The sequence below is a fragment of the Convolutriloba macropyga genome, chromosome 1 (genome assembly GCF_964194025.1).
Source record: "Convolutriloba macropyga chromosome 1, txConMacr16.3, whole genome shotgun sequence".
NCBI lineage: Eukaryota > Metazoa > Xenacoelomorpha > Acoela > Convolutidae > Convolutriloba > Convolutriloba macropyga.
Genome location: NC_134468.1, coordinates 38,060,717 through 38,082,990, shown reverse-complemented (window position 1 = coordinate 38,082,990; position 22,274 = coordinate 38,060,717). Strand labels below are relative to the sequence as shown.

The following is a 22,274-nucleotide window of genomic DNA, read 5'->3' as shown; positions in this document are numbered from 1 at the left end:
TTGTTTTGACCCTACAACACGCTCAGGAATTCTTTAATGCGGAAGTCTTCGAAAATTACATTTTAAATGGCTTCAAACAAAAAACATATGAAAATGACAGCTAACCACGCTGATTCATGGTATATTATTTATGAGACAGTATTTTTAACCAATAGTCATAAGAACTTATGGTTCAAACGTTAGAACCGAGATTATGTCAGAGAATAAATTTGATGTTCGACGCTATCGTTGGGACCAAACAATGCGTTTGGGAAAAACAAACAAAGCTGGGACTCTGGGACCAAGTTATCTTGGTAAACGCAAATAAAGATAAAACCGGGATTAAACTGGTTAAATTCGAGTATCACGGTTTTTAATAACTTTTAACGCAATTTCTGAAGGTGCCTTCCCTTTATTTCACTTTTATAAAAGTTAAATTATATTAATTCTTCTTTGAACCGAACTTTGCCTATAATTTCAAATTTGAACTAGTTTCCACCTTTTCGAATTTTTCACACGAAATCAGAGCATACTTTAGAATCTAAGTTAATTGAAAGGAATTCTATATTGGCTACAGAGAATTTGTTTTTTTTTCGTCAAGAAAAGAACATCGAACCCGGAACAAAACCCAGCATTTCGATTATCGGCACGGCCAGTGATTGTGCGGAAGACGGAACACAAGTTTTGTCAACACGGCAATTGTTGCTGCGAGAGAGGAAACACACTTTTTCGGCTCGGCAAGGGTTTGGCTGAAAGAGGCAATTCTAGCGGCAGCAACACAATAAAAAACTGCAGAGAAAACACTGCGCAGGCAAATTGAGAAAAACACGGCAGGCAAAACACAGTAAAAAAGAGAAGAAAATCTGTTTCTGCGGTGCGACAAATTTTTCTACATTAAGCAGAAATACATCGACAGGCTGGGTGTGAACAATTATTCAGAGATGTGAATCAGAGCAAGTCACTGGGAGTGGCTGAGAAGTCAGTGGACGTTCTTAGCAGAGCTCGGTTTCAGTGGTCAGTGATAGTGGGCTTCATGTTTGTGGTGAAAAATCTTTATAGAAGCAGCGAATCCGCAGTTTTTCAATTGAGGAGAGCTGCATTGAATTACCACAATTATCAGGTTAGTTCACATCAAAGGTGCTATTTGTGTCATTATTAATTGTTTTAAAGTAACAACAAGAAACTGGGGCAAAGATTTGCATTCCTATAAGAAATAAGGTGAATATCAAAAAACATATTACAGTTTCCGGTTCAAATGATTTAAGAAACCATTAAGTTTTGCACTTTCAAATTAATAAATGTTCTAATGTAACAACTGGGAACTGGGGCAAAGATTTGCATTTCTGAACGGAAAAAGGTAAGTATCAAACTTATTTTAGTTTCTGGTTCAAATGATTTAGCAAACTATTAGGTTTTGCAGTTTTCAATTTAGTAAACATTAGATTGTCTTATTTGGCTGCCTCAAACTTTGAAACGAAAATTTTATCCAATAAAACGGATAAATCCTTTAGATTTTAAAATTGCTCCGACCTATATATATATATATATATATATATATATATATGTTTATATATATATATATATATATATATATATATATATATATGACAGTACTGAAACATAACTGTAGAAAAAAGGAAGTATCCTAGTAAATTGAGTCAAAATGGCAGCGGGTTCCGTATCAAAAATGATATTGCTTGAGGTTTTCACCGGTTCAAATGATTTTGAGAGCTACTTGAAACATTTTGAGCTATTGGAGATGCTGCAAATATGGAAACGTACAGAACCTGCAAGCTCTGGCCAATCACCTTGCGAAATAGATGAGGGGCCGCACTATTTTGCCTTCCGCTGACAGAAGTCAGCTATTGATTTTTATCGAACCCTACCGCAGAACGTGAGAGATAGCTACGATGAAACTGTTAAGGCTTTTCGAAATCACTACAGCGAAAATCCGGTTGTTTTCTGTGGATGGCAAGCGCGTCGTGTTCAGCACCCAGGTAAAAAATTAACGAATTTTTTGGGGGATTTAAAACATTTAGCTCACAAAGCATACCCAGTGGAGTCACAAGATATCCGTGACCACTTAGTGTTCCGGGAGGGGTGTATTTCTGAAGGGAATACATCACAGTCAAGTTAGGTTAGACCTAAGAACAACATTAGAAGATAATATAAAGATATGATTGTGAACAAAGCCATAGAAAGAGCGTTGCATCTGTATGCCGTGACAAGAATAGAAGAAGAGGAACAAGTGCCTCAAATTGCTGCCATTAGACAAGATGACTCAAACAAATCTCTAGTCGAGGCGGTGAATGGTTTGGTTCAGAAATTATAGGGAACTGCTGATGGCAATTTCAGGGAAAGTGGTGGTCACAGCCAAAACTGAGTTAACAAACAACGCGGTTATCAGGGACAGAATAATTACAACCAAAACCAAGGTAGACCCAATTCGCTAGAAAACGAAAAAAAGGAATCCCCAATAAATATAAAATTTTTAATAGAAACTCCAACGATACATGTACTGGATGCGGACAAAAAGGGGAGAGAAATGACCAGTGTCAGAATTGTTTTCATTGCGGGAGTTCCCAACACACAAAACGGTACTCTCCTAACAGATAACCCAAGCAAACAACAGAATCAGCAAATGTTATCAAAGTCTGTTCAACTAGCACAACAAAATGCTTTAGTAAACAAATACTCATACAAGGTCAAATGAAAGTGGGTCTAGTCGATAGCGGCGGTAGTGTATCTCTCATTAGCGCTGAACTGCTGAAAGCAATAGGCGACACAAAACGAGTGGACCCATACAATAACAGAGTTTAAGCTTCTAATAACACATCAGTTAAAATCTTAGGAAAAATTGTTTTTTTTTAGTTCAAATGAAACCGAAACAACCCAAATTTTTGCTTGAGTTTTTGCTCACTCAAGAAAATCATATTTCATTTCTTCTAGGTTCGGACATCTATACTGATCAAAAGTGTATACTGAATTTAAACGAAAAGATATAACTTTGTGGTTGAGACAAATTCACTATTCCGCTATTACTCAGAATGTAAACAACGTTAATTCATTTACTCTCCTGTTGGAAACGCTCATAATACCACCAAAACATGAAGCCTGGATAGACGAAATGGTGAAAAATGGGAACGCTGAGTTGACAAAGAAAAGTCAAGGCCCAGTTGAACGCCTCAAAGACTTTGAAAATCTCACTGGTATTTAGGTGGCTGACTGCTTGATATCTGTAAACAGCTCAAAGAGCCAATTGAGGGTTGTTAACCTCCCTGATAATGAAATCAAGTTATTCACAAATACTAAAGTTGGCGAAATTTTCAGCAACGATGACAGCATACAAGTAAATGCTTTGTTCAGAAACTAGAACAAGCCAAAACATCCGGAAGCTTTCCGGATGGGGACTCATGCAACAGTAGAGGGGACAGATTTGAGTAGAAGTCCGTCCGAACAAGTAGTTGCAATGTTCATGAGGCAAAATCAAGTATTCTCGAGAAACTCAGATGTCTTGGGTTTCTGTCTTAAAACAAAACATAAAATAAAACTGGAAAAGGATGCAAAACCATTCAGACGGGCCTACGGCAGTATGAGTTTTGAGAACCTGGAAAGCAATAAAATAAACATTGGAAGACCTAGAAGAAGGCAAATTGGTTGAACCAACTCATTCATACTGGGCAGCACCGTCCAAACTAGTCAAAAAGAAAGATAGAACATTCCGACTAGTAGTAGACTACAGAGGTCTAAATAAACAAATTAAAAAAACAAGCCGGCCATTGCCAAGAATTACCGATGTAATAGACTCACTGGAGGGAAAAATTTATTTTTCAAAAATCGACTTAACGTCAGGTTATTTCCAAATGGCCTCAGAGGAGGAATCACAAAACTTGTCTTCTTTCTTCACTACTATGGGTTTTTAAAAATGGAAGAGAATACCAATGGGTTTAACCTCAGCGCCAGGAGCGTTCCAAAATCTGATGGAAATAATCCTGGCGGACTTTCATACGAAGTAGCCTTGATATAATATTTTGATGACATACTAATATTTGGGAAGTCGTTTGATGGACATTTATCTCTACTTGAGCTTGTGCTTTGTCGTATAAAGGAATCTGGTTTAAAAATCAAAGGCTCAAAATGTCATTTGTTTCAAAAACGGATTCATTTTTAGGTCATATTATATCAAAAGATGGGGTAGAGGTTGATCTGCATAAGGTCGCCGCTGTACCAAATATGAAACCTCCCTAAGATTTGAAAGAACTTCGTGCAATTCTTGGATTAGTTGGATTTTATCGGCGACTCATTGCAGATTTTGGTAAAATAGCGGAGCCTCTACACCGTTTGCTGAATAAAACTGAAAACTTTGTTTGGACTACAGAATGCAGCGAAGCTATGAACCAGCCTAAATTAAAATTACAGGATGCTGAAACAATGCCGACACTTACACGTTGACCACAGATGCTTCTCTAACTCCCTAACTTCAATAGGAGCAATCATTACCCAGAAGCAGAATTGGGGGCACCGAGTAATCACCTTTGCCAGTAAAACTCTGATAGAGGACCAACGAATATACTCAGCAACAAAGAGAGGTTTTTATGCTATTGTTTTTTTCACTCATTACTTTCGAAATTACTTACTGGTAAGAAAATTTACCATCGTAACAGATCAGAGCGCTCTTACGTGGTTGTACAGTTTCAAGGAATTCGGCCAGATTGATTGAGAAGCTGGGACAATTTAATTTTGAAATCCAGCACCCAGCAGGGAAGAATATACCTCATGCGAATTGTCTATCCAGAGTGCCAGCGGTTGAGGACCCAATACTCTTGAAAGAAAAAACCCAGATATTGATCGAACAACCAACAGAAAACAGCTGATCCGATGTTTTTGGAGACCAGACAAATGATCTTTGACAGCATCAGTAGAATTCGCGAGAAATAAAAGAAGTGTTCTGCTGGATGGAACAAAAGAAACGACCTGAAAAAAGACAAAAGTTTGGGGCATCAAAAACAAAATGAAAGCTCTGTACTGATTTTCAAAATTTGTATATCTCAAAAGGGCCTCTAAGGCAACAAAGTCTGCTCGAAGAAAGCTTTTGAGTCCATCAAATAGTTGTACACATATTATACACAGATTCTACCTTTTACATGAATCCATGGGGCACCAGGGATTGCAGAAAACTCTTGAAAAAACGTTTCTACTGGGTCGCTATAAAACGTGATATATACGATTGGATTTTGAGCTGCAATAAGTGCTCAAAGCAGAAAAAACTTCAACAAATTCACAGGCACCCATTAACAGTATGGAAGCCGAGTCATACTTTTTGGCAGGTGGCGTTAGATATCATGGGACCTTTACCCGAAAGTGATAGTTTAAAAAAAAATTTTCTTATAGGACATCAGTTCACAAAATTGTACGAAGCGGTTCCTATGCAAAATCAGGAAGCAGCAACAGTAGCAAAATTTTTTTGGAATGTTGGGTGTCACGATTTGGTTGCCCCGCGAACTTGCATAGTGATAAGGGTAGAAATTTTATGTCAATTCTTTTTAAAAATATGCGCAAGGAATTGGGCATTGATCGCACCTCTACAACAGCGTATCACCCTCAAGGCAATGCAGTGATTGAACAAACGAACCCAACAATTGAGGAGAGTTTGGCGAAATACGTAGGAGAACACCATAACTGTTGGAGTGAATACCTTCATTTGATAATGATGGCATATCGCAGTTCTGTTCACACCGAAACAAAGTACAGTCCCTATTATCTTCTGTTTGGTACTCCTTGTGCACTACCTATTGATTGCATATACGAAACACTCCAAAGTCAAGTCTTTGCAACCCCAGGTGATTACGTTGGTAACCTGAAAAAGAAGCTGCAACTTTGCCACAAACTTGTACGATTGAATATGGAAGTGGAACAAGAAAAACAAAAACTTACTACGATCGAAAACAGTTTGGACCTAAATACCCAACGGGGGAGCTGGTCTTGCTGTTTAATCGAACAGTAAAACCAGGGCAAACAAAAAAGTTCAAGTCGTACTATAGTGGTCCTCTTGTTATACGAGAAATAATAAATGATTTGAGTTTCATCATTGAAGACCTTAAAACTCAAAAACAGCAAAAAATGCATTACAACAGACTCAAGAAATTCAAATATCGTCAACACGAGTACCAAAAACAAAGAAAATTAGCAGAGAGGTTGGCTAGCAACGAAGAAAAGGAGGACGGCTTCATTGAAATTGAAGTCGAGCAACAAAGCACTGGAGTAAGTGGCCAGGGAACAAAAACAGAAGAGCTCCCAAGTCAATTTGAAGTTAATCCAGAGGTGGGACAATCTGATGAAGGTTTGTTGGAGCCTAAAACTGACATCGAGACACTGATGGATACAAATATGGAACCAAAATCTAGAGATAGTGGAACACAGCCGTCCAGTTCAAAAAAAACAAAGCTAAACAGCACTCCGAGTGAGACTTCCAGCAAGACAAAAGTCAAACTGAAGGTAATCCAGAGGTGGGACAATCTGATGAAGCTTTGATGGAGCCTAAAGCTGACCTCGAGACACTGATGGATACAGATATGGAAGCAAAATCTAGAGAGAGTGAAGCACAGCCGTCCAGTTCCAATAAAACAAAGCTAAACAGCACAAAAGCAGCAACTCAAAGCAAACAGAACAACAGTACACCAAGAGATCAGGGTGAAAATCACAGTAGTTCAAAAATGGTTAAACGGAGTTCAAGTATACAAACAAGTCGTGAAAAAGACCCAGACTGGAAACCAGGACCTGGCCGAGTAACTGTCGAAATATCAGAAAAATCTAATACGCGACCCGCTGCCAGCCGATCAAAACCTAACAAGTTTAAGGATTATTTCTTGCATAAAGATAAGAACGGAGATCAAAGTGATGACTTGTTAGAATAAAGATAACTGTTTTAGCAAAGGCACACAGAGAAGATGACATCAGACATAGACTCAATTTTTGGTAATATATTCGTGCTTTGCATTGTCATGGGATCCATAAAAAGCAACGAAATAAGAATTACAGCATCTAACTTTGAAAATATAGTAAAAACCTCTATGCTCTCATTGTGGGAAAAAGATAACTGCACTCGAAACCAAGAACATGCCCTTTTATTATTTACCGGACAGGTATTATATCATGAGAGTTTTAAAATCCACTTAAATTACTGCATGTTTCAAGCTGCTTACATAGTCATTGACCTAAAGAAAAGCACATGGTGGGACGACGTTTTTATACAAGAAAACTCGCAATTGATTCCCACATACTATCCACTTACCAGCAAAGCCTGTAGCAAATTGCTAGAAGGGATATTCGTAAATTTACCGGGGTTTGAAAATGAAAACTTAGGTTCGAAACCACACTTCTGAGGAGGTTACAAAAGTCAAAAACCAAAATCAATATTAAAAAAAATAGGGAGCGCCTTTTTGTAAGGCGGGAACAAAAAGGATGTGAAATTTGCATATCCAGTAGCTTGGCAAACCCCAATATTACCGGTAGTGTAGTCATCATAACACTTGGAAAAATTAACGCGGAAATGTTGCAAACAGAAAAACGATCAAAGAATAAATTCCTCCACCCATTTGGAAACCAACAGATTCCAGCTTGATTATATCCAATACAGTGTCCAAAAAGGAAATATAACAAAATTATTCAATCTAGTGGATTCTCGGAAAAAAACACAGCAGAGTTGATTGCTGTGGTTAATCATCACTATGTGATTCGCAAGACCACTGATAAAAAAAAATTTGTCATACAAATATTCAGCGAGGATATCAGAAAAAACCATCTAGTTGTAGATAAAAATTAACCACCAAAACGTCTTTTTTTAAACATTTTAGCCTCGATATAACTTCGCAGCAAACAACATACACTGTAACTGCTCAAAATGTCAGCAGAAATGGTTTAGATGCGTTATATGTCCAAAAATTTAATAGTCTACATGCAATTGGTGACGAAATGTCAAGTCTGAGATGTAGAATGAACAAAATTTATAGACAAAACGTATTGGTTTTAATGGGGAACGGTGATTCGCATTCTCTTTTCATTGGTAAAGATGGTGTGATAGGACTGCATGCAGAGTCAGCAGATGCAATAATTTAAGTTCATCATTGTGCAAAAATAATAGTAGAATTAACTGCTCTAAATTACTGTACTGAAGAAGTGCCGATTATTGTAAGACAAAATTATAATCAGAGCTACCTGCGCTATTTGAACCCAATATCCAAGGATTTCTAAAGAAATTTTACGCTTATAAATTGCAATCCATTGTTCCCTAATGTATTTCAACTAGGTAATGTTTCTTGTATAGCGTTTGGTCAAAATCTTACGATAGTAGAAAATCTACAAGTGTTGTCTTATCTTGAGGAACCCAAACATGAAGTGCCTATTTTTAAGGAAGTTTTCAATGATTTATTCACAGAGAAGCAGCTAGAAGAACGATAACAGGAAGAGATGTTTCCCTGGGATCAAATGGAAAGTATACTTATGAACAACTATTAGAATTCATCACATACACCAGTGATCTGACTCGGCATAAAGTGACTTTGATTAAACCCATAGAGAGAAACATTTTAAAAATTTGGCATTCAGTAAGGGATTTGACCTTTACGCTAATAACATTATTTTTGACTGCGAAAATTCTATTCAAGTGTTTAAGAGCAATTTTATCAACTACGTTATTTTTCGAAGGTGCTCAACCAAAAGTTGCACTAGAGCTGATTAACCCGTTAATTGAACTTAATTATATAACCGTTCTGAAAAACCAACAGTTAAAACAAAAACGAGTCTCAAAAAAAGTTGTTGAAACAAAAGTAGAGTTATCGGACACCGACGAAACAGCCTTTGAGCCGGGGTCTGTTAGCCGTGAAAAAAACAATTCCATCTAAGCTTGAAAGCTTTGCTAATATTGGTTTTGTTTATAATGCGAAGTGGAACCAGAAATGGGAGATTATGTATATTATCTGCAGCAACTGTAGAAAGTAAAATCAGTTGTTCGACGATGAGTCTATAGAATCTGCGCGGTCAAAACCCGTTTTAGAATGAACGTGGCCCTGGATGAATTATACCCAACAACACTAACCCAGAGACCGCCTATTACAACGCAGGAATGGAGTCGGATGAAAGTATAACAGCGAAAATATGGGAGTTGCTTCCTTGGAATTACAGGAGCAACTTAAAAGTGTACAACAGGAAAACAGTATGCTACAAAGGCAAGTTGTTGAGTTAAAGCAACAACTAATCGTTGCCGAACAGCAACGGGAGCACTTTCGTGCTAGAATCGAAGCTAATAATAGTTTAGTTGAGTTGGAATGCCAACTCCAGCAAATGCGGCTCGACTGCGAGTCGGCACGAACTGAATCAGACGCTTTGTCTGGGGAGCTAAAATCTGCCCATAAAAAATTCGTTGAATACGAGGGAGAGCTGGAAGGAGCTCGGAAAAAAGCTTCAAAAACGGCTTCGAGGGTAAGAAAATCAGAGTTAAAATTCGAGGCAGAGATAAACGCCAAAGAGCTCGCTACACGACGACAACAGGAGATAGAGGGTTCCCCTTGACAGTGCACACAATGTCATCCACATAAGTTTTGAATAATTTTAGTTTCTTTGTGTCCTCTGATGTACTCTTTTCTGAAAAATACGAACAGACACATAAAGTTTTCGTGTTCTTATACATTTATTGACACTTAAATTGAACATTCGTTACGGCTAGTCTCAAAACGCTCTTCACAGTTGACCTCGGCGTCTCGGGAACCTCGTAAGAGGAGCACAGCTCTTTAAGCGCAACTTGCCTCCTCAACCGGTATATTGGTGTACAAGCTTTTGTATTGACCCTACAAACATGCTCACGAATTTTTTAATGCGGAAGCTTTAAACCTCAAACCCTATATTTTGACGCGTTCCAGTCAAATTTGATTTTTACTTAAAAATTGGGAATTCGTACGTTTTCAATAGCTCACTTAGGCAGAAATCGTTCATGGCTTTGCATTTTCCTTTATTGTATCTTTTCCGTTTGTGCCTCCCCCCACCAGTACGTTATCTCTAATCTGGGGGTGATAATATGCCTCCACTAAGCTTTGGGGGGGGGGGGCACTAACGGATAACATCCCCATTGTTGCTAAGCTGTTGGATGCTATGTTTTAAACTGAAACTCATCAAATCTTTTCGTTTCGGATGCTGAATTTCAATACTATATAATAATGTACTTTATAATAAACTTACAACACCCGTTAACAACCCACAAAATGCATTGTTGCATAATAAACTGCCTGTTTTCGAAGTCAATTTTGTTCAACATAATATTGTTGGTTTCTTATAATTCTTATAAGAATATTCTTATAAGAATCAACGCATATTCATTAGAAGTCTAGTAGATCTGAATTCATAGAAACTATCCGGACAACTTCCAGATAGAACTTGGCCAGTTTTCTCTAAGCAGCAGTGAGTTGAGTTTCACGTAATATTCAACTTTATCATGCCTCCATCAGTTTAAGCAAAAATTTGCATTGCCAAGTCAACAACTTAATCATCACGTTGAACAGATTTCGCGTGGAACTCACTGCTGCTTACAGAGAACTGGCCCACTTCTATTTGGATTTTTCCTGTAGCGCTACTTATTTTTATTCTTTTCAGAAGAATGGCCTTTATAACATCCTCTTATCTTAGCGATGTCGAAGTATCGGCCCAGCGGCTATTAGACCGAGTGGAGGGGCTACTCGCCATTGTAATAAGTGACAAGGATGGTGTAACAGTCTTCAAAGTTGTCCACCCATCCATTGGAGACTCAAGTTCAGCTAGTAAGTGTAGCGGATCAGACTGGTCTTTAACTATGAATTTGTTGGCCGGACCTTATTTTCTTCAATGTTTTAATCAACTTGCGTTGGTATAAAAATGTTTTGTAGTAGTAGTAGTATAAGTCTTTATTGCTTTTGAGGCACTAAATATTGTTAGCGATTTGATATTTCATCAATTTGATAACCTCATTGATGAAATAAAATGTTAGCGATGCTGCTCAATAGAAAAAGTCCCCCACAGTGACCGAACACTACTTGATATGTACCGGAATAACTTAAATAATCCGAGAATAACCGATATCAGTTACAGATAGTTTAAACAAAAAGCGCTTAAATCAATTATACTGGAATTCCTTCTCTAGGCATTATTCAGAAGCCAACTCTTGTACTTGGACCTTTTTGCAAGTGCAACAACTGCAATCCAGTACAGATGGTCAAATCAGCCGACCAATGAAGGGATGTTAACCCTCGTGCCTCGAGACTGAAGCTCGAAATACTACTACTACAATGGTTTTAGCGGATTAAAACCTGATAATTGTTTTCTAAAATTGCCATCAGGTTAGTTATCGAAACATTTCTGATAAAGATTTGGCAGCATACAAGGCTTGTCGTCTCAAACCACTGAAAAAACCCTGGCGTCAGGCCAATCGGCGTTGGCGAAGTCTTGCACCGTTTAATTGGGAAGTGTATCATAAAGCGCATAGAAATTGATCTGCAAAAATGATCAGCTCTGCCTAGGTCAAAAGTGCGGGATTGAATATTGCCATTCAATCCAGTCTGCTTATCATGTTCCCGAAAACGAAGCAGTACTTCTATTACAGGCCAAAAATGCATTCAATTACATCAATCGACAATTAGCTATTTCATATAAAAGAAAAGCTAGGCTTTGAGTGTTGCTCAAAGCTAGGCAAATTACCAGACCTGTTTGTAGCCGGCAATCGCTTGCAGTCCCAAGAAGGCACCACCCAGTGAAGTCCTTTTGCAACGGTAATGTACGGTATAGCCCTCCTCTCAATGATTGATCTCATGTGAAACTCGAGCTTAACGCAAAAATAGCATGCGGACGTCGACAGTGCGGTAAAAAGCTGGGAAAACCTGCTAAAGTAATTCAGACTTACCCGATCATGGTAAGCATATTGGATGCATAGTGAATGCATTCCGGCGGAATCCAGAGCTCGTGAAATTTTCTGAGGAAACTGATGTTGATATTGTAGACGGCTGCCGGGTTTTGGAATCAATCCCTGGCAGTCAATATTCGCAAAGGGTTTCCAGTTTACTTCAAAAACGTTGCAAAAATATCTCTCAAAACGCCTACTCATGTTTCAGGAGAGGTGTTCAGCAAAACGTTGCTTTCCTTGCTTCAACAACTCCTAACGCCCGGAACGTTTTCTTGATGCAAAGAAAAATGTTCAAAAATTGTGATTGCTATCGTTCTTTGGCTCGCCCGTCACCGACGACGCCCACCACTTGTATTCGCTACCGACCCGGGAGTGTGGATTGATTTTCAGGAAGCCAAGGGAATACGACACTAACTACGCTGCATCGCTCGCTGTTAAGCCTCTTGGAAATGAAGATCTCACGAACAATAAAGATCTCTCCTCCTACAGGATAGGATTACTCAACACGAACGCATTGCCCGACTTAAGATAATGGAAGCTCACAAAAAAGATTCTCCATACGATACCCAAAGACAAAGTCACATTATTGGCTTGGCATCAGAAAGGAGCCGAGAACTGGCTCACAGCTTTGCCACTGATTCGCTACAGTTTTACGTTGACAAAATGGAATTCTGTGATAATTTAAGGCTTCAGTACTATCTTGAAGCGAAAATTACATCTTCGACAGTGCTTGTGGAGAAAAAATAAATTCACTTTAGCGCATGGTCTCCACTGTGCATAGGGGGTATAACTGCATAGGTGCACAACTAAATTAGGGACACGTATACAAAGTTAATGCATGACGTCGAAGTTTTGAAATCACTCCAGTTGCTAGAAGGCGGAAGCTTTTTCATCTACTAGCACTGAGGACAATGCTTAACTTGACATCAAAGCAAATGGCTTGTTGGGGTTTCGATTCAGCAGAACTTGCTTCGACGTAATAATTTTTAATCCTTTGGCCAAAATCTTAATTCTTTGGAGTCATATCCAAAAGAAGCCAACAAATATCACGACGCAATTAAAAATCTCAAAGTATAAACAAAGAATTTTGGAAATTGAAGAGAAGTTTTGTTCAGCTCGTGTTTTCCTGCATTGGAGGCACAGGGACCTCTGCAACACGCTCTATAAAGCAACTAGCAACAAAAATCTCTGAAGAAGACATGTACTCAGACGCAAAAACCTACCTTCGAACGAAGATAAGCTTCACACTCCTACGCAGCGGAGTTATCTGTCTCAGAGGCTTCCGTTGTAATAAACGTGTAACTGAGGTTGATAATACCTAGTGTTGTTCTTTGCCTGGGAAATCTAGGCTCCTAATTAGTGTAGTATTATTCCAACCTTCCGTTTTGGCTCCTAGAGCCTAGAATACTGATGTAATTTTAAAATAGCGCTTTTGCTTTAAATTTGAATACATTGCTGTGATGTTTCTTGAAGGGGGGGGGGGGGTCACTGTTCCGTCTATTGGGTGGATCATACCGTTTTTTTAATCGGTCAGAAATTTAAAACCTGATATTTGCCTCAAAGAGTTCGCATCCTGTAAGGCGAAAAGTACAGTTTATACTCTCATTAGAACTAAATAAAACATGGGAGAAGCAAATTGAATGAAGCCTGCGAGCAATATCGTATTTCATTTAATTAAGAGGTTTTCAAAGGTGTGTTTACCAGCATATTAAAAAGCTTAATGAGGAATATGTGAAAAGAAGCCCACATCCCCCCCCCCCCCCCCCCCGGTTTTGAATTTATCTTGGCTGCAAATTTTTGTGAACTGAGAAGAATTTATGTGACGCAGAAACAATTAGTGATTAGGAGTCTATCAGACAACTAGCTGCTTTGTGCATAGATTTTGTAGAAGTTGATTGATCAACGTCTGAAATGACCGGACAAAAACTGCTGCAAATGAGCTGCATAGAGAAGAAAATGGTTACCAGAGCATAGTATCCCCGGCGCTCAGTTCCAACAAACCACCCACGCCATTTTTTACTTCTTAGAATTGCCCAGTGGAAATGAAATGGATTATTGATTATGAACTTGATTGCTCAACCGTCAAGCCCCCGACACCCATACACACGCGCATAAAAATATTTTCCCACAATGGTTTCAAATAGTTGGATTGAAGACGCTAAAACCATGGAAATTTGATGTGCATGGACAGGAAAAGAACAGTTTGTTCCTCGTCGGGTTCTTTGCATTATCACGCACGGCAATCAAGCAGTTTAACCGAAACCATGAATAGGTTATGCTTATCAGACGGGGGCTTTGCCAACCAGCTTAACAAAGCAAATCACTTGCATGACTCTTGATGTCAGTCCATTGTAATTCCAATTTGCTCTCAAGATAACTCTGTTTTATTTTGATAAGAAAGTGATTATGTACAAAATAACGGTCTTAGAGCACCACGAATAGTCATTTTAGTTCACAGGGTGAAAAGCGATCCGTTAGAGAAAGCTTTATCGGAATACTGTCATGTTTAGACAGACCCTGATCCACAGGCATTTCGACCTGAAAACTATCTGCAGAGAAAATTATATTTTGCAAGTTCACATACGCTGGTACGCGCCAATGAAGTTCCAGTTAAGATGTTCCAAAAGGTTAACAGCTCTTGAAGGCTGCGTAGAACGAAGCGGTCAAAGAAAATTGTACTCATTATATTTGAAGTCCTAGCACCTCGTGCGAACGCTCTGTCTTCAAAGTCGGGCTGCAGATTTTATGTCCCAGTCGCACCTGACAGTAATCAGACGCTGAGTGATTTTCATTTAATCCGATTTTTAGCTAAATTTCATTTATGAGGGGAAGAAGGTGGAAATCAGCTGGAAGGTGGGAGTAATGAAGCTTAACAAGTTTGACGAAATTGAAGTGTTTTCGCAAATGCGGCTCTACGTGAACTTCATTGCTGCTGGACCTGTCAGTATCAAATCACTTTGAACGTGCGATTACATTCGTTGCAAAAATTATGACTTGCTAGAGTATGTCATCTGCCAGCGTTCGTTCCTCCTGTCCCTCAGTACACTTCACTACCTTAACAGTGTCGAAGAAGAAAAAGGCTTGTCTACGGTCAAGATCTGTTCAGGAAGACTCAACGCCGATCGTTGCAAATGCATTGCAAAAGGGGCGAGCTCGGAAGTTGCCATAGTTCTTCCTAATAGACAATTGGGTGTAGCATTTAAAGGTGGTCAGGGAGGTATCGTTCAGGCCACAAAAACCGCGTTCGAGGAACTACCGAATGCTTTTAATTCCGAACTACCGAATGCGTCAAAAGGAAAATATTTTGCACCCATCGAGAAACTTTTGCCCACTGTGGTCAGCTGCGGATTTGACCTTAGTTGATAGCAACTTTGAAAAAAACAGTGAAGGGATCCCTGAAGTACTAAGAGCTACCTTATGTTCACCGTTTTATGCATTCACTGTCATATCAGCTGGCATCGTGTTAACAGAAACGCGTTTACATAGAAGCTTTGTTGTTGGATTACTAAGTGCATCTGGACGACACCCAATTTGCGAATGGGCAAAACTGTCTTGTCATATGGTATTATCTTCACTTCGATGCGACAAACTCAGAAGTCAACGAACACCTGGAAACAGTTGATAACATCCTATGGAGACGTTTCGGAAAAGTTGGTTCGCACAGGGAGTTGCAATGAGTCGGTAGTACAACGTCAAGCGTACGTTCATATCGAGTTAAAGAAGCTTAAAAAACAATCATTTGCAATCCTGAGTCATTTACTTCAACAGATAACGCATCAAGCTCTGATTCAGCTCAAATTGTTTTGGAGAATTATACTTATGGTGTGAAGGGCGGTTCTTAGAGGTTGAAGACACCCCCACTGATGACCCTCCCCTTGCCCCCCGCCCCCCTCCCCGGGGCTAGCTAATGACGAACAACCGCTCGATAAAAACTCGCAAATTTTTACTATTTTTCACAATTTTTTCAAGCTTTTAATTTTTTTGTCGTTTTTTGAGTTTTATCAGCCTTAGATGTCAAGGAACCTCCTCTAGGGTTTGATAGTAGGTTACTGAATAGTTTCCAGTGGTAGTGGAATGCTTTCAACGTTTTAACATCTCGAAGTTAGCATTTTTTTGACAAAACTTGCAATTTTTTTTCATTTTTTTTTATTTTCCATTATCCATGTCTTTCCAGACGCAGGGGGCAGAAAACCGTTCATTTTTTTCATTTTTTTCATTTTTTTTTACTTTTATTTTGTCATTTTCAAACCTCACGGGTCAGAAAACCTGAGTTAGTGTTTGATATTACGTTGCCGGAAACTGTTTTAGCCATGGATTACTTTTTAATTGATCACAAATTTTAGCAATTTGTAATTTTTTTTGGTTTCGCTGCTCCTCTAGGGTTTGTTAATAGGTTACTGCATAGTTTGTAGATGTAGTGGAATATTTTCAAGATTTTAATGTCATTAATTTAAGCAAATTTTAAATAAATATATGCAATTAAAAAATTGCAAATAAATTTTTGCAAAAAATATAGCAGTTTTTTTTAAATCTTTTTGATTTTGTTAAACGTTTTTCCGGCATCAGAGTTATCCAGCTCTAGCATTTTTTTATAAATTATATTTTTTTTCGGGAAAATTATCATGTTCCAAGTTTATGGATCTATATGAGACAGTGAAATTATTTAAAGCTTGAAATGGGGATACTGGATAGAAATGGTTTTGAAGATCTTAATATTTTGATTTATAGCAAGGTTTGGTTAAAATTTGCGATTGTTTTCAAAATTTTCGATATTTGTCTTTTTCTGAGTTTAATGATCATTACTGACCAACGAAACTTTTCAGGTCTTGCAGATGGGTTACTTGAGAGAACTCCAGAGACAAAAAATTGATTTTGAACTTTTTTCACAGCGAAATCTGGAAACTTTTAAATTTGCAATTTTTTTGCAAATTTTTAAAATCAGTTTTTCCATTTGATCTATTTACTAACAAGCCTAGAAAACGTAGAGTTGCAGAGTCCAATCAAGCTGAAGCTAATATCACTAAACCGTGGTTAGCTATTGACGAATCTAACCACACGCCGGTCGTTTGAGAGCAATTCGCCCGACGTTAGTCAGTTATGTTTTTGAGATTTTTCTAGGTAGATTTCCTCAAAGTTGAATTAATTAACTGGTGATATCCAGAGATTTTCTGTTTAGATAATGTATCAAGAGCGTTCAGTCTGTTAAGGTAGGTTGTTTAATTGACTTTTGAGGTGTGTAAAGCTGAGGTCTAAGTATATGTTAGAACTAAATCTTAGTCGCCCGGGGGACTTAGTGCCCTGACACGAGGGTGCTTGCGCCAGATTGCTGGGCCTGAGGACTAAGAGTTGTTCTAAAGTATTTAGAGAACAATGGATAAGAAAATGTTGATTTCTATATGATATTGAAGTTAAGAGTACAATTTTGCAGTTTAGTGAAAGAAGTTTTTTTATACAGGATTTGAAATGAGCCAAGGTCTCCGATAGCGAAGCAGCCGATTACTTTTAGCGGTTTGATTCAAGTGTGAAAAGTTAGATTTCTTATTTTGAAAGATTGAACTTAGACTTAATCAAGTGAAAGCTCCATCTTTCAAACTAAGCTCTCTGCCTCTAAAGTTTAGTGACCGAGGTTTAGTGACCTTGGGTTCTCTAATAATTAGATTACCATATTTAGTGGCCTTTGTTCTTTTACTGGTTTGAGTAGTTGCACTACTTATTTGGGATAAAATGCCCATGGTAACATAGAGACAAATCTTTAAGTTTTGGCAAATTCATATTGTCAGCAATCATATATTCAAAAAAAAAATAAGGAGCATTGATTTTTGAGCGGAGCATCTCGTTGCGCGATTGGCGAAAATGCATTTGACTCTCTCTGCCTTGCACGCATTTTTAGCAAGAATTTCCTGTCTGACCTTGCGGCTGCCAAATCATTAAGGAATTTTGTCTCTTATTGCTCTCAAACGAAGTTTGTAGCAATTATATTAGTCCTGTCGGTCTTTTTTTATGCGATTTTTCGCTTGACCGATTTTTCGTCTAACGCTTTTGACTTTTCATCCTCAAAAATGGGATAAACAGGTAGCGCCCAGAGGGCATTAAGTGTTCTTATAGAGCCTTTAAGCTCTGTTTCAGCTCGAACTGTTTTGGAGACTTTACTTATGTTGTGAAGGGCGGTTCTTAGAGGTTGACGACACCCCCACTGTTCACCCCCCACTTGCCCCCACCCCCCCCACCGGGATGTTACCCCCCCACCCAACTGTTGCCCACCCCTCCACATCAGACCCCCGGTACACACCCAATTTTTTAATATGACAAATTTTATCTTTTTTTAATAAAATTTGCATTTTTTTCAAGTTTTTGTTGGTTTTCATGTTTATCGAGCCTCAAGACTCAAGAAACCTCCTCTAGGGTTCACAAGTAGATACTGTATAATTTCTAAAAGTATTGAATTGTTTTTCCTGATTTCAACACCACGATTTTCATCATTTTTTTTTTGACAAAACTTGCAATTTTTAAGTTTTTTTTATTATTTATTGTCAGTTTATTATCGCTATTATCAGTTTGTTTGTCATTATTGTCATTTTTTCAGGTTTTTCAGCCTAACAGAAAATCTCCGGTTATTTTTGATAATGAGTTACTGAAAATTGTTTGTTGGCCATGGATTAGTTACAACTTTTATCACAAATTTTAGCAGTTTTTTGCATCTTTTTTTTTCAAGTTTTTTGAAGTTTTTGGTCATTTTCTTGGTTTCTCCAATCCCAACAGCCACATAACCTCCTCTAGAGTTTGAGCTTATATTTCTGCAAAGCTTCTAGATGTAATGGAAGGTTTTTCAAGATTTTAAGATCAGTTATTTTTAAAATTGTTTGCAATTTTTTCAAGTTTGAATCTTTTTGAGTTTTTTTTCTTTTTTTTCCGTCAGCAGGGTCCTAGGGACCTCCTTCAAGGCTTCATGAAACATCTGTCGCATAGTTTTTAGATTCATGGAACTGTTATCAATATTTTGATTACTCAAGCTTTAGCACTTTTTTGGTAAAATATATATATTTTTTTAATTTTCGGAAAATTATTATCATGTCCAAGTCTATGGATGTTTTTGAACCAATAAAATTAATTAAAGCTTGAAATAGTGATACTGGATAGTTTCATGAGACAATGAAATATTTTTGAAGATTTTAATGTCTTGAATTTTAGCAAGGTTTTGTTAAAAATTGCGATTGTTTTTCAAATTTTTCGATTGTTTTTGTCCATTTCTGAGTTTAACTATCATTACAGGCCAACAAAGTTTTTCAAGTCTTGCAGATGGGTTACCTGACATAACTCAGGAGAGAAAAAAATAGTTTTGAACATTTTCACTGCGAAATGTGGAAGCTTTTCTTTTAAATTTTTCAATATTTTGCAAATTTTTTAAATATGTTTTCTATTTGATTTGTTTCAAATCAAAGCTAGAAAACTAAAAAGTGAAGAGTCGAATCAAGCTAGCGCTAGGTTCAATAAACCGTGGCTAGCTAATGACGAAGCCAACCGCTCGCCGGTCGTTTGAGAGCAATTCGCCCGACGTTAGTCGGTTATGTTTCAAGATTTCGCTCAAATTTTGGGAGGTTTACCAGAAGAACAGCTTGAAGCTAGATCACATTTCATAACGCTCTGTTTTGTATATAGAACAATGATAGATATTGTTCTGTCCTAATTTGACAATTGAGGTGCATTGTTTCCAATTTCTGTTAGTTTTCAATGCTAAAGAATCAGAAAAGTTTTAGGAGTTGTTTTTGGTTAGGGTTTCATGCTGTTCATTTTTTTAAATGTCATTCACATCATCATTCGAACTTTGAATTGCCTTTTTTGAAATTTTAGACATTAGATTTAACAAAAGTTTTACAGTAAAAAATGTGCTAACCCCACTTCTTTGCTCGTTCCTTTGGTGATCAGTTCTAAACAGTGATTGTGCTTATGATTTTGAAAAGATTCGAAACAATGGCGAGGCTATTTTGGTCTCATAGCAGTTTCTTCACAATCCAATCGATTTGGATTGTATTGGTACCCTCTTTTTTATGATGTGTTTTTTGATAACTTTGAGCTCTTGAAACGTCTCCCTTTCTCAACAACGGTCACTAGGTGTGGTAATTTGGCTCGCCATTTATTTATACTGGTGGAAAAATGTAAAGTCCTCTCCCAGATCATCTGCTTGTTAATTACATCAATGGAGTACAGTTTTAATGTAAAAATGTAGAACTCAACGCATGATCGGAGAGGAGAGAACTCGTGTTCCATCGAGTTCTTAGTCCCAACAAAGCCGAGAAGTAATCAAAATGATCGTTTTGCTGTTTACAGTTCTGACGCCTGATTTCTTGTCTTCATACTCCCTTGCGCTGGATCAAGTTGCAAAGCTACAAGTGGGAGAAACGAGAGCTGTTCATGCCTTTCATGGCGAGCACCAAGTTGCTCATTTCGCTATGGGTGTCTACTATATTTCCTTTTTGGCCCGATCAACCGCAAATTATGGCATCTTCTCTACATTGGCAAAAGAATTCAACGAGATTCACTCGGAAACAGTGGAGAAATTGATATGTTCGATTTTGGACTCAGGTCGCAATCCAACTGCTTGATGTGATAATCTGAGAAAAGGGGAGTAATTGATGCGCCGTGTTGACTGGAAACCTTCTTTTTAAATGAGCGTCTATATTTCTATTTATTTAGAATAATCAGATATGTAGTGCCTGCCGTAATATAGATAAAGTTTTTTGAATAACAAATTTCAGAAGCAATAAAAATTTCTCGGAAAAATTAGCATATTTATGGAACCTCTTGATGTATGATATTGTTTATGCTCTTCGGCCTAAGTCTTGCATACCAAGACAACTTTTCATTAATATTTGTATTTCTGAAAGTCGCAACCATAGTAGCAAATCAACCTCTATAAATACATCATAATTCGCGCCATTGGCACACAAGTTGTGGTTAAAAACGGGAAATACCTTACTATAAATAATATTGAAAATGAATGTCAAACACTTCTGACTTCTTCAATAAAATCAACTTAAATAAATAGCTTCAATGGAAATAGGTTGGGGGAATGGAAATCAGGAAATGAATGGGTTTTGGAGGACGAAAGTGTAGGTGGGGGAGGAAAATGAGGGTGTGGGGGGATAAAATATAAAGGAACTTGGTTCCTTTACACTCCCGCTAACAAAAGGCAACATTTAAAATGAAAATGTAAACAATAAAATAAAGCACAAAAGTTTTTCTGATATTGAGTTTTTTTTTGTGCGTGTGTGTGTGTGTGTGTGTGCGTGTCTGTTTCAATGAACTTGTTTCATTGACCCTCCGGCGCACTTGACAATTGCGGAAATACACGGCTTAGGGTTACTGCTGGTCTCTGTACCATTCCTGTAGACGTCTGGATGTCGAAGCTCCTGGCTATTCCGTCTGAACCTCTGTGCTTTCACAATCCTCCCGAGAGGCCAGATGCCTCTGGGTGTAAAGTTCTTGAGCACCCACACAACGTCACCGTCATCCAGCTCCTCATTTGATTTTTGCCACTTCACTCTTTTGTTGAGCTCAGGAACATATTCCTTCAGCAACCTATTCCAGTAGTGATCAAGTAGTGTCTGCGTCAACTTGAAGTCCTTAGTGGAGAACCGCTGGTTGCTGTTCACAAGAGGTTTCAAACACATGTGAGGTCTGCGAAGGAGGAAGTGATTGGGAGTAAGTGGTACCTCATCTGAGATGCTGCAGCCCACATGAGTTAATGGCCTGGAGTTCAAAATTGCCTCGGCCTCTGCCACAACTCTGGAAAACAGAGAGTGTTAGTTTCCGACTGCCCAGCACTATTAGTAGACTCCTCTTCGCGGTCTGTATCAGCCTCTCCCAGACTCCTCCGAAGTGTGGTGCCAATGGAGGATTGAAAGTCCACTGAATGTTCTGTTGAGCCAATTGCAGTCTGATGTACTCGTTGTCTGGCTTGTAGGTTCTCTGGAACTTCAACTTCATTGCTTGGTTGGCTCCAATGAAGTTTTCGCCATTGTCACTCACAATGAGGTCAGGGTATCCACGTCGTGAGACAAATCTGCGAATGGTCATGAGAAGACAATCGGTTGAGAGGTCATGGCACACCTCTAGGTGAACAGCTCTGGTGACCAGGCATGTGAACAAGCAGACGTAGTGCATTTGGGTGCTCTCTCTCTTGTCCTCAATGTAGAAAGGTCCAAACATGTCCATTCCTGTGTTGACGAAGGGGTACTGTTTGTTTACATCTGGAAATCTGAATTCAGGAAGATCGGCCATCTTCGGTCTCACATTGTCTGCCCTCCATCGTCTGCAAATGAAACAGTATTTCCCCAGACTTCGCAGCACTTTTCTCAATCCAATCATCAGGAAGGTC

At 38.3% G+C, this 22,274-nt stretch overlaps 2 protein-coding genes across 2 annotated transcripts in view; one reads left to right on the top strand and one right to left on the bottom strand.

The window, feature by feature from the left end:
* LOC142338501 (CAAX prenyl protease 1 homolog) overlaps positions 1-22,274 on the top strand; it is a 447,656-nt gene that overhangs the window by 106,042 nt on the left and 319,340 nt on the right. The window lies entirely within an intron of this gene.
* On the bottom strand, positions 21,193-22,177 carry LOC142340190 (uncharacterized). The gene is made up of 2 exons (XM_075390735.1): positions 21,756-22,177; positions 21,193-21,682 (listed from the first exon to the last, which is right to left on the bottom strand). The coding sequence occupies exons 1-2, from the start codon at positions 22,175-22,177 to the stop codon at positions 21,193-21,195; spliced, it is 912 nt and encodes a 303-aa protein (XP_075246850.1).

Coding starts and splice junctions, on each gene's coding strand:
- LOC142340190 (XM_075390735.1), bottom strand. CDS start 22,177: ATGGCCGATCTTCCTGAATTCAGATTTCCAGATGTAAACAAACAGTAC. Junction 21,683..21,755: donor TTCGGAGGAGTCTGGGAGAG/GCTGATACAGAC, acceptor TCTGTTTTCCAG/AGTTGTGGCAGAGGCCGAGG.